Raw genomic sequence first — 13820 nt, 5'->3', positions numbered from 1 at the left:
GAAAACTGAAACAAGAAAGAAAACACAAGGGTGAACAGTTTATTCAGAGATAGGATGGATTCTTCAGTTGACCTATTGCTGAACTGTGGGTTTCACTGTGAATTTTCTTTCCATAAGTAGTTCTAGTAGCACTTTTTTTGAATCAGTGTAAAACTTTCTCTCTTCCCATAGCATTATCCCACTAATCAACACCAGACTACCCTCCTGTAGACATGGTTGTGGATCCACTCATAAACTTCATCTAAGTGCAAATCTTCCTTTAGTGCCCTGTGTGTACTTTAGTGCTTCAAACCATTTCATATCACCTGTAACTGTGGGATCACACCTACAGTTGTGATACTTCCTATTTGTCAATTCACAAAAGGCAAGGACGATATCTTTGCCATGGTATCTTCTGCTGCCTTTTATTTCCCTGGTACACATTTTTTTCCTAGCTACCTATCTGCTACTTTTTCCAATCACCTACCACCATTACAGACAATTCGCATTATTTTTAGATTCTTGTAACATAATTTCCCCAGGCACAGATGACATAAGCAAAACCAAAAGTGAATACCTACACGGGAGTTTGAGATATTCATACATCATCCCAAAACACTCCTGACACCTTTTTTTACAGAAAGGAAACATGTTTTGTGAACTCCAGTGACTTCCTCAAGGCCACAGGGTGATGCCAGTTTGAAAGCACAGTTAGTCCCAGCCTTGAGGACTCAGAAAAATTAGACTCAAGAGCACCTCAGTTGTTTTATCTCATTCATATAATACTATTATGTGTTCCTTGTTCTTCTTCTGAAAAAAATGGGAAAGAAAATGAGAAGGGAAACAAAATAATCTATGAAAATCATAATTAAAAATATTTTAAAGCACAAGTTTAGACCACCAACCCTTGCCTATCCGCCAAAGGATAGTATTTTTCATAGCTCTCAGTGTCAGTAAGGAACACAAAAGTCTTGCACACAATTCTGACTGATAAAGCAAACATTCAACTTTAAATTCCTGGAATTTAATCAGTACATATTACAATCTTCGTTCCTCAGTGGAGCGTCAGAGTGCTATATAACATTGGTGTACATTTCATAAAACATGTCATAAAACCTGGATATGAGTCAGAGTTGGTTTGGGATTTTTTTTATCTGAAAGTATTAAAAAGCCTCTAGTAATTAATTCTATGTTCACTTACAAAAAAAAGTTATTTGAGCATCAAAAAAAAAAAAAAGGTAAAAACTAGTAACAAGTTCTTGAATTCTTGAAGAGATGAGAAAATAGACAGGAAAAGAAAGGAAAAAAAATGAATTAAAAAAGTGCCCTGTATTTATTGGTAAGGATCTGGAAGAAGTTTCAGAATGATCACGTCTACATAAGGGCTTCTTTCATGTTTTGACCAGACACTGAGAAAGTCAGCACAATGCTTACTTTTTACCCAGATAAATCTTTTCCTAGTAGAAAGAATCAAAACAAGAAATACAATTGCTTTATATTCTTAATCTTTCTGAATGCTGCCAACCCCAGAGTTTTTTCTACTTTTGTGGTTTCCTCTTCCCTCCCCAGTTATTTAGGCACACAATTACATCACTGAGAGCTAAATACCTATCTACTTAAATTGATAAAAATTAAAGTCTTCAGAGTGGGTTCTTCAAAGCCCACACTACTTTCTATAGATACCGTATGCCTCTACATTTAAGCAGGAGTTAGTGGTATTTTCTTATTGCCACATTTCTGTAGCAGAAATACGATGATAAGAAAATGACAGATTTATATACTACAGAGAATATTTTCATACAGTAAATTACTCAGATAAAATATTCCTCTTTGGCTTTTGTTCAAAGAGGTTGATTTATCTTTGTGCTGAAGAGCCCACACAAGACCTCTGCAGTACTTCATAGTATTTCTAAGCTGGAACAGACCATCAGGATCACTCTATTCTGATCTCATGCATAGCAGAGGCCAAAGAACCTCACCCAGCAATTTCAAGCCTATAACTTACAGCTGTAAGCTCACTCATTCTCTCAAGGTTATCACTAGCGCACAGAGGGTCTCCAAAAAGGTCTACACAGCATTTAAATCTCGCTTATGATCTATTTTGAAGACTACTGAGATTTTATGAGGTCTAGGACAGAGAAATTTATAGTAACTACGGGTACATGAGGTAACCCACCAGGCGACCGCAAATCTCTCTGACTCACAATGACCTTTGGGGGAGAAAATTATCCACCACCTTAGAAAAATACATAAGAAAATGGAATAAATAGTCACACATACATATGCATGTATCTGACATCAGACACTGTGTAAATACCACCCACCAAAATCTGTAAAATAAAACTGTGCAGTTTTCATCTGAGCACTTATAAGTGTTTAGACAAAGCCCAGGACTGTTCAGCTCTGACCTTCTGTTCAGGCGCATGTTGTCAGTACATTTCCATGAGAACACACTAAGGACAGCTATTCAGCAAGCTAAGGTTTAAATCAAGCCTGGATTTCACTATGAATGATACTCTCTAGTTCAACCACAACATACCATATTCACATATTCAAGAATAAATGTATAAATGCAATGATCTGTATTGATCTGATAATACAAATTCTCTTTCTATTAATCTCAATCCTTCACTTATATTTTATTGTCACTACATGTAAGAGTACAGTGATATGACACCAACACCTGTATATCCATTCTAGGAGTGAGTTCCAGAGTGCCACAGCAGGTGAAAGAAAAAGGAAAGCCTCTGCTGCCACCTAAAGGGTTTCTCTTTCCTTCGAACCGCTAAAGTTGAGAACAAACATACTTGGATGCACTCAGCTTAATGAGCACCCAAACTGAAAAAGAGCCATCAGAACAAAAGCATGCTGCTTAATATAATAATATAGCTGCTTAATATGGCTTTTTACAGCTTAATGTAGCTGCTTTCCCCTCACTGCACTGTGTTCTTGCAGGCAAAATTACAGCTATGAAAGAGTAGCAACACTACATATTTGTTTCTTCCCACTTTGTAAGATTACAGACTACAGTCAGAGTGGTTTTGGATAAATATAAAAGAACACAAGTCTTTCACTACAAGTAATATTTTTCCAGATTTTGAAACAAGGCACATTTCCAAATTCTCCTTTTTTGGACAGCTTCTTTAAAGAACAGCTTCCAGAACCAATCAGTGTATTCCAGCAACGGGCTCATCAGTGCTGGATACAAACACTGTAAGCAAAGAGAGGTAGAACAAAAAATTAATCCAACCCTCTCTTCTCAAAATTTTTATATTGACTGCAGAGCATAGTGCAAAAAATGTAACTTTTTTGTTTTCAGAAAAGCATTTCACAAGAACTCAACCAGTCTTTCTTGTTTCAAAGAATAAAATTACTTGAACAAATACTGCAAGTATTACATCATATATTTACCTACTTCAAGAAAACATCTCTTTCTCATTGTTAGTTGAAAGGTTAAATACGTGTAAAACAATACAAGAAGCACAGCACAATAGAAGGAAAGGGTAGGTCAAGATTAAAAGCACATCTTTCCTAAAATGATTAATCTTAAGCAAGGGATTTAAAGGAAAGCAAAATTATTAATTTTGAGAAAAGGAATCTGGAACATTTTATTTCCCATACCACAAAATACAAGCTTACTTTAGACAACAGGAAAAGAACTTCCCCAAGAAGAAAGATGGAATTTTGGTGCCTACACTGAGTTAGTGCATGTCACCAATTATCATCACAGACATTGGTGTAGCAACAAAGCAGACCAGTGAACAAACAGCTTCTGGCAGAGAAAAACCTGGGGTTAGAATAAAATTTCCTCTGTGAACAGCATGGTATCATGAGGAAATTCTTGCAGCTTCACAGGAAGCATCTCACAGAGGTCAGCACAGAAGGATGAACTTCATGCATCATTGGCCTCTCTTCATTTTCTACAGTACCTTCTCATAACAAGAAAACATTTCTGTATAGCAACTGTCAGTGAAAAGTCATTTATCTCCAGGATGGACCTTGACATTCTACACTTACATTCTCCAACAAGAAAACAGAAAAAGAAAATCTACACTTAGGTTCTCCAATAAGAAAAAACCTGTATTCCAGCAGTGCCTATAAAACTGTTTGCTACTTTCTTCTCACTAGCACCTTCACAGGTAATATGGACTTAAAAGTGAAAACCAAGGTCTGATTTCTCATGAAGAGTCCCTGCAACACAGGCCACAGCTTTGACCATTACGAAGCCACTGTGAGGTGGAGACTTGACCAAAACACCATTCATATGTGATGGAGGGCAAGATGTGCAAGAAAATATCTTGACATGGATGGCTTATCTTGACTGGACAAGAAAAGAGCGGCAAGGCAAAGTTTATCCTGCTCATTTCCTCAGTCAGAGGACCTTCATGCTCACACCTTTTCCTCAAGCAAGTTGCAAAGTGTCATTCCAGCCTAGATGCTACAGCCTGTTCTCAGGAGAAGTACCTTATGTTTGGATTATTTTTATGAAGCACAGTGATCTCTAACACCATGGAAACTAAGAGACCATAAACATTTTAGAAGCACAGGTGTCAGCAGGTTAATTTCTGGATTCCAAAATAATCACATCGTAGTCATTTCATGCACAAGACCTTTGCCAGTGTCAAGATTCATGGTATGATACTGCAGGAATCCTGCATTTGAATTTCCAAGGAAAAAGAAGTTAGGAAAAAAAAAAAAAGAACAAAGAAAACAAATTAACCAAATCATTTGATATTCAAACACAGCCACAGAGTCCATTTTTATACTGGAGTTTATACCATTCCAAGTAGAAGTTTTAGGTCAATGACAGAAAAACTTTCATGGAAAGGGTCCCTCTCTCAAGGATGAACAAACTTAGAATCTTCAAGAGGGACTGTTTTAGGCTGCTGCAATGGGTTTAGAAAGTCACTGCAAAGAATAGTGGATATTCCATATAAACTCATCCAACTGTCTATCAAAAGGCTGGCAATAATTTCATAAAAAAAGGCTAACGACCATGTCTGTATGCTCCACACTTCTTCCTATGTCAACAACCCTCAGCAACATTTAGAACTGTTCTTGTTAAAACCATTCTAAGTGAGCAGTGAGATAAATCAAATGTGGGTAATCTCACAGGGTTAAATCAACATGGAAAGATCCTACCTTACCAATGGCTGTTTAGCTAGTATTGAACAGGCATGATGACACAAGTGGATCTCAATCCATCTGGAGATGAGAAAGTAGTCAGAAAAGGAGGACATTGCACATCTGAGATGCAATGCAGTACACATGAAGAAAACTGCAGAGGCAGCCCTGGGACAAGGGGAACACACAAATGGGATAAGCAGACAGAACTGAGGTAAACTCTACTGGCAGAAGGAGCAGGTTATGCAATGAGCAGACAAGAAGGAAAAGCCAGAGCTGTAACTCTAACTTAATCTGCGGAACATGCCAAAGAATCATATCACTAACACTTTTAAGACCCCTGAGCATGTTCTGCACATACTGGTGAGCAGAAAAACCCTTCAAAGGATGGTAAGAAGAGAGGAGGAATTCTCAAGCAGATCCTGATAGTGCTACAGGAAGATCACTGATACATAACACACGGCAAACAGCTACGGACAACAGCTGACCATGATATTTTCAGCATGTTTTTGAAGAAAAAGTAGCACTTTTCTTTTTCCTCAAGCAAGATTACAATTCACCTGCAGTAACTGCTTCCCAAACAGCTACTCTACACCTTAGGGCCTCTACACTTCATAGTGGGAATGTGATGTGTGGCTGGAAGAAATTCCCAGACATCAAGGAAGCATCTTGCTGTCTACTAGAAAACCCATCCAGCTAATTAGACAAAACTCCAGCTGTTCACTCTTTAAAATGCTTTTCAAAAGTTTTATGCTAAGAAATTCTTATCTTGTCTGTAGTTAGCATACTCTCCAGACCTCCCAGTTATTTCCCATTTGTACTGGACAATCCTCCCAGCTTGGGCTTCAGCCCATACAAAAGCAACACCCCATCTAAAGGGCAGCTGCTGACTGGAAGCCTGGAGATAACCCTGAGTTAGATTTCTTCATTCCAACATCCACAGCTCTCCATACTTTACAATTCTGTATTCTTGAGAAAGTTCTGCTGCTTTCTCATGAAGAGTCACCTGAAACTGGCATCCTCAGTGAGCTGACCAAATTTACATCCAAAAACTCTGAGCAAAGCTGGGAATGGATGTCTGTCATGGATACGCCAGATCTATCCTGGGCCAGCGTATTTGTACCATAATCAGCACATCAGTCAACACTGCATTGCAGATTTCACTAATTCCAAAAACAGAGAATAAAACTTATCATTCAAGTATTTTACATGGATGTCCATCAGTGCTTTCTAACTCTATAGAACTACTTCAAGTAGTTAAATAAAGACAGTTCAGCAACCAAGAGAAGTTAAATTAGAAGTGCAAACAGCTGTTCCTCTGTGTGCAGAGGTGTCAACATGGGGCTTAAAGTTCAATACTCAGAGCATTACAATTCAGAGAACTTGCCAAACAAGTACTTGTGACAAGTGACTTAATGAATTCTCGTTCTGCAACCACACTACTAAAGCTCAAAACCAGAATGAGGCAAGATTTAGGAAGATGCAAATTATAGTAGAACTGAGATGATTTTACTTGCATTATAACTGATTTTGTACAGTGTCATCTTCATAGTCTTAAATCTATTAGGACTCGAATCCAGCAAAGGATATAGGCACATACTTTAGCTTTAAAATATACAGACCCTCAGAAGGTTGTGAGCCACTCATGAATATCAGCATGTCCTTTCCTGCAGTATTTTACTAGGCTGGGTCACAGAACATCCAAGAGTATTTTGAGCATAGACAGGACATATGAAATCAACTGCACAGTCTGGTTTTTTGCTTACATCATTTATTTATATAGTAACTTTTCAAAATGCTTCTATACAGCAACAGTGTACTTTAAATAAGAGAAAAATACAACCATTAGACAACGTCAGTTTCTAAAAGATAATCAGCAGAAAGACTGAGGACAAAAGATTTATCTTTCTTTTTCATTCATTAGATAAAATGAGTTTTTAAATTGGCTGTTTCCCCTTCACATTCAGTTTGCTGAAACTAATTTTCACCTCTAGATACAGATCCTTAACCACTTACAGGATCCTTTAAAATTTTATCTTTTTGCCAGCACATGCTCACAACAACAATGTTCAATGCTAAAAGTCACCAGGTTCTCAATTGACAGGGAGATCTTAATCAACAATTTTACTTCATGGACATCAACAAAATCCCTTAAAAAATAAAAGGTTTCAGGATCAGATACATTAAAATTATTCTGCACACAGTTAGCTATTAATAACAATAGCCTTATTAATAATAAATAGCCTTATTTTTCTAAAGATTGTACAAGATCATATATGAGCAATGCCTGACCCAAATATCTAACACAAGTAATTTCTTTTCATAAATCTATACAGGAGTGGAACAAAATAAACATTTAATAAATACACTTAACAGTAAATGTTTTTAGAATTTGGTTTGTGGAGAATAGGAATTAAGAGAAAAAAATCACTCACTGAACTAACTTTGTTGTCTTTTCAGTTATTTATCTTAAGAAGCAAATGTAATTTTTCTCATGTACTTGCTATGAAAAATTTTGTTACTATTCACAAAAAACAGCATAGTCCAATATGAAACACTAAAGGAACAAAATACATCCACAGAAAAAGGCTCATAAAATAAAATAAACAGTTGCAACAGAATTCCTTGCTTCCACAAAGCCTGGCAATGAAACCTGTCAGAAGCTGGACAGTTGGATTTCGCAAAGGAAATTAAAGCAAATTGCAAATGAGACAGGAAGAACACAGAAATATATTATCTAATGCTGTCTCGAAATTAAATTAGTATTTTGCCTCAGAACATGAAGGCAAAGTAGGACAGATGAGCAGTACCTCTAGAAACAGAAATTGCCACATATGAGCTGGAGGTAAGAGCTGAACAGTCAAGTCCAGCAGATCAGATGATGCTAATTCTAAAACACTGAGAGTTTAGCAAAGCATGTCATGCCACAGAAACCCAGCATCTCTCCTGATGGCATTCTGTAAGGAACACAAGAACTTGAAGTCCAAGCAGAGTAGTCAGGGGAATGAAAACCAAACCTTATAAAAGTGACGACCTTCACTATTTGTTCATTCCAAGTACATACATCTGCAAGGAAAGGTGTAGGAGTAAAGAAGACAACTGTTGTAAGTAAAAACGTAATTCTGGAACACCAGACCAAAGAAGTATGACCTACAAATCCTTCAAATCTGGAATACCTTCTCTGTAGAGCAATGGGATGGACTATGATAACAGATCATGCTTAATAATTTTATAACCATGATTCCACAGGAAAGTTGCCTCTGCTAAAATAAAATGTGTTATGGTCTAGGTAAGAGTTGTTTTCCAGTCACATGATGTAACTTAACTGTAACCAGGTATTTAATCAGGAGTAATCTCCTCCTCTCAGGATAGAATGCAAAAATGGTCCTTTTGGTTACTGAGTTAAATGAAAAAAATAATTTCAGGCTTGTAATTAAAGACTAATGTGTCAGAAGCATGTAAATTAGGAAGAGACATTTCCTAGGAGTACAAGGCACAGACTTACACCTGCAAACCTGCACAGTTGAGCTTAGGTTGCTTTACATTCCCAATAGGAATGCAACAGGAGCTTCTAGTAAAAGTGAAATTAATAAAAGCTTTTAATTTTTGTATAAATAATTAATTTCTGTGGTCTTGGGGATGAAAGAATTCAATATATTCAATGTATTTCCATGCATTGCTTATGACAAAGTAGGAGAGATGGTGACTGCTAAAGCAGAGGGGAAATGGAACTGGTTACACGAGTTTTATGTCAAAGGGAATCCCCAGCTGACTGCTCAGATGAGCTTTCCATTTCCTCTACCTGCTAGAAATGACATGTCAATTGTCTCTGAGAGCAGTATGGACAAAAAGGTCAAAGGAGAGAGAGCTATCACACTAGACAATGAGAAAAACATTCATCTTCATTGTACATAATCCTTGGCTTAGGTGAATGCAAGATTTATAATGAACAGCTGAGCTTTTCTTTCAGGAGATTCTTGTTATCCACTCTCTGCTCTTTATTAAAACTATCCGGGTTTGGAGCTTTAAAGTTTTTATTTTTTCCTAGTGAAAACCCTATCACAGATCTAAGATGTGATGGGAAATGAGCCAGCTAATGCTGGTCTTTGAAAAGTGCAGTGTCTTTTGCAGTGCCCCGTTTACTGTGAAATAGCAATGACAAGACTGTTGGCAGTCAAATTATAGATTTGAAGTACCCCACCTTGTAAATGCCCAAACTGAAGCACCCCAAAAAAAGGCCTCATTTTCAGGACAGATGGCATTTAAAAAATGCATCCCCTAACAGGTGTCTCAAGCTTTGTATTCAAAATCCTTAGCACTATTTTAATATATTTTGCCCTAAATGTCAAATAAAACACACACACAAAGAAGGAGCATAAGAATGAAAACTCATTTTATTCACCCACTTAAGGGGCCTTCTCCATCTCATTCAGCAACGTTAAAGTTTCTACAAAGCTGTGGAGTAACAACCACTGGAACACAATTAGTCTTGGGTGCTACAAAAGCAGGGACAGTGTTTTTCTGGTATTTACGTTTTCACTGAATTTATCATTTAAATGAAATCTTAAATTTAAGTGAAATGATTTGTCTTGGGGTGACTTGATGTTGTATTCAGTATCACTGCACTATGCCCAGAAATTAGTATACGTGCCTTTAAACTGAGCCTGAGAGGGGAGAGAGAAAAGTGCACTTTTTCAAAGCAGTTTGTTTTCATGTTCTGAGTACACAGAGATAAAACCTGTCTGCTTCTGCAGAGAGAGGGTGGGGAAGTAGCCTGCTTGCCTTCCAGCCAGCTTTCAGCCAGTTTTTTTCCAGCTCCTTTTCCTCCGGAGAGTTGAACTTTTGTTTTCCTGGGACTTCAGTTTTTTTTTTCCTTTTATCTCTGCTGGACTGTTTCAACATCAGAATACATCAGGAGGAATTTCCACCAAGGCCTTGGTCCTGGAGGGGGGCCCACCACCCCATCCCAGCTCCAAGGAGGGGGAGAGAGAGACTACAGACAGACTCTGAAATTTTCCCAGGTTTTTCTGTCCACAGCGAGAGATTGTATTATTTAGTATTATTATTCTTTTCCTGTGTGCTTGTTAACTAAATAGTTTTTATCTCTTTCACTTTCCTTCGAGGAAAATTCAATTTTTCCCCAACCTGGTGGGGAAGGGGTGGTTTGTGGCCTGCTTCTCTCAGAGGATGTATTTCTAAGTTTGGCCAAACCAGCACATGATTGTAATAAAAACACCCCGGCCAAGCCAGAAGAGCTACAGCTCCTATAATAAAGACAGATATTAAAAGTAACTAAGTCAAAATACATAAGTCTAGGACTCATCTGTCAGATTCAGGACACAATACAAAAGAATATACTTACTGAAACTTTCCACAAGGTCAAGGGCAACCTGAGTAGCCACATCCATTCCAGAGTTGATGTAGGACTGGCAGTTTTTCAAAGAAGAAATAGCAGAATCAATTGCATTGAACGAGATTCTTGGACCACCTGACATCTCGAAATTGTCACTCTAGAAATAACAGGGAGAACATATTAAAAGCAGTTTACACACAGAGAATTTGAGAGAGAAGACATAAGTTCTAATAGATAGCTAACCATAAAGCAGTGTCAACAGAACTACTGAAACATTAGGGAGCAGGGATGAAAGCTGCCTAGATGTCAGTAATTTCAGTGAAAGTGCAATTCATCACAGGTTTTTAATTCACCTCCTATTCAGTATTAAGCAAAATTACATCACTAAAAGCAACTGGCAGTATTCATCTGCTCATTCCTACTGCTAAGTCACGGTGAAGATCAAACTCCACGATTATGTCTGCTTGAAAACTACTGCTCTATTTACAACCCAGCGGAAGATCCAAAGAAGCCCCCATGCCCAAAAACATGTCTGGGTTTTATAAGCATATTATCAATTAGGCTAGAAAGAAATATGATTTCTCACATTCAATTTAGCTTCACCAACAGTTGGCCCTTGGAAAAAATAATCTAACAAAGGGCCACTCTACTAAGAACGTACGTGGTGGTAAAACATCTAGCAATGTTTTTAAAAAAAAAGCCCGTCTTAAAAATGCTCCCTACTTCTGCCAAAGATGCTACAAACTTTTGGTAACCAGATTCCATTAGCACAAAATAAAGTCACACAGGTACCATTGTTTATCTGCCTCACCTCCCCCTGGCTTTGTAATACAAACCCACAACGTACACCCTCATGGGGATTAGCTGCTCTGTCATTAATAGAACCTTTGGGTGTTTTTGCTTATACTGTGCCTATCGTCCTGCTCATATCCGTTGGTTTCTTCTCAAAAATCCCCAATTTCTGCTCTTCCTTCTTCATGCTTTGCCATAACCCACTCAGACAACATGCAGCTACTGTGAGAAACATGAACCTGGTGTGCAGAATTTTATACTTCAAGTTTCAGATTAAAAAAATTCTGGTTCGGCTTTAGATACACCAAAAAAGGAAAAATAAACACAACAAAGCAGAACTCTTAGATAGACAGAAATACCACATTAGTCCACGTAAAGAGTAACTAGTATGTTCAAGGACTATATTCAGATGCCATTGGGAGAGATAGAGAGCAGAATCCACAAAGAAATTTGGGGTATACCAGAAGGAGAAGAGTTTTTCTATCAAAAACAGCCTGTAACAGGCTATAAACTAACAGCAATCTGGAAAACATCTAAATAGAAAGTACAACGCTTTTCCCAAGCTTTGTGTACCTAAGGCTGTATCTCCCTCTACTGCTTTCCCTGAGACTCCAGAACTACATCTTGTGCTTCCCTTTACCTGAACAACATTGCCACACTCCTCACCAGTATCATGGAGACTATGAGACCTGAATACCTGCTGTCTCCTAATGTTTATTTCCTATCTTTTTCTTTTTTTCCATTTATAAAATGTGCTTGGCCAGTCAATACTATCTTCTACTACACCATCTTTATGTCATGTGCTTCCAGCAACATTTTAACAACAGTTCAACCTCACCACAAATTGAACTTCTTAATGACACACAAATTGGCCTTCCTCTCTATCGCCTTCTAAAGGTGCATCTTTCCACAGATGCAGCAGGCTTAAACTACAGCTCCAGTTATGTCAGCTCAGGCTCTCCCCGACAGAAGACTGTGACTGCTATCATTAGAGATCTTTAGAGGCTGTCAAACTGACAATAGATGACAACAGAAAAGTTCCTTATAGAACTCCCTGAAAGCAAAGAAAAAGAATGGTCTTGAAGATTTAATGACAAATTCCTTCAGCTAGTATGTTACGTTACTTTTTTTTAATGTAGTTGTTTGCCATCTTAGTAAGACCGTTTGTATAGAACCTCTGTGATCCAAACATACGCTATTGAATAGTCACATAAAATCATGTTAGCAGCTTTATCTTTCTGAGCCCATCTTGAGTATCAAAGTTAACAGAGAGAGCCTAATTACCCTCTTGAACCTGGTAAATCTCACTGAGAAAGCCTGCTGAAATTTCACAGACACACACTGTGAAAGCAGCAATTGGAAAAAAAAAACCCAACACTAAGAAGTTAAAAAGGCTTCTTCATTCTCAGCAAACTACACAGGAGCAGAAGTTACTGGTTATATTAAATCATATCATTGCACTGGTAGTTTAATCTCAATCTGTCTTTTGGAAAGTAATTTCTTTTGGATTCATTTTCCTTTTTTTGTTTCCTAATAAAAGATTATTTTTCTTAGAAACTGGTTACAATCCTGTAATGCCCCAGCCTGCTTGACAGGTTCAGGGGAAGGTAGTGGGATATACCCCGGGCAGTGCATGGGAAAAACAACCAAATTCTCATGAGACTCAATAACTTTTACTTGCAAGGTTTAGAACATTCAAGTAAAATAAGGTACTTGGCAAATTTTAAAACATCCAGACAAAATAAGGCACCTCCCAAACTTTAGCTCAGCAAACTTTAACTTCTCCAGACACAAGAAGACACTGGAAATTTTTTGGTCCAGTTTACAACATATTTTGAGAAGAAGGTATGAGAAGAACACCAGAGAGAGAAAGAGAAAGCAAATGGAGAGAGAAAGGTAGATGGTCACCACTCCAAGGATCCAGCATTGTCTCAGCAGCTTCTAAACCCCTGGCAGTGAAGTGTGCTTGGCACACGTGCTGCTGTCCTTCTATCTTCTATGCTCTGCCACTTCAGGGCTTACAGGCCCTGTTCCCCCACCATTTCCCACCTGGCTGTTTTGAGCCAGTCAACTATTCCTCAGGTTTCCTACACAACCCAAGGCAAAGATGTCACTCTTGAACTTTCTAAGTGAATTCTTCAACTTCAGCTTGGAGCTGTCCACTCAACCTTCCAAGGGAGGGCCACATTCCTCACTGGTATTGGTCTCACCACCGTGTTTTTAAAGCACTCTTTTCTGCCAGGAAAGTCTTCAATGGGTGCATCAAAGCACTCAATAATTGCAACCCCCAGCCCCCTCACCTGTGGAAAACACAACCAGCAACTCAGTGCTGAATGGGAGACTATCGAGGGTATTGTTTTCCTTTCAACAAGTGATCAAACGGTCAGACAGGATAAAGAACAAAAAAAACCTTACAGTTTCTATTCTGTTCCTTATTTTAAATATATGAGGAAATGTCCTCAGCCTTCTATGCTTCAATATCTCAAACTATGAAGCAGAGATAAGAAAACAAAAATTATTTGATTCTGTAACACCAGCTCTACAGGTGACAAGTGCTCTCCGAGCACCAGGA

At 38.0% G+C, this 13820-nt stretch overlaps 1 protein-coding gene across 1 annotated transcript in view; it reads right to left on the bottom strand.

The window, feature by feature from the left end:
- NSMCE2 (NSE2 (MMS21) homolog, SMC5-SMC6 complex SUMO ligase) overlaps positions 1–13820 on the bottom strand; it is a 133001-nt gene that overhangs the window by 118689 nt on the left and 492 nt on the right. Inside the window, exon 2 of the mRNA XM_069005473.1 lies at positions 10466–10613. Coding sequence (XP_068861574.1) covers positions 10466–10613 — 148 coding nt within the window. The remainder of the gene's footprint in view (positions 1–10465; positions 10614–13820) is intronic.

This window comes from Aphelocoma coerulescens, chromosome 2 (assembly GCF_041296385.1).
Source record: "Aphelocoma coerulescens isolate FSJ_1873_10779 chromosome 2, UR_Acoe_1.0, whole genome shotgun sequence".
NCBI classification, from domain to species: domain Eukaryota; kingdom Metazoa; phylum Chordata; class Aves; order Passeriformes; family Corvidae; genus Aphelocoma; species Aphelocoma coerulescens.
Note: the sequence above shows the minus strand (reverse complement) of the source record. Positions and strands in the feature narration are given on the sequence as shown.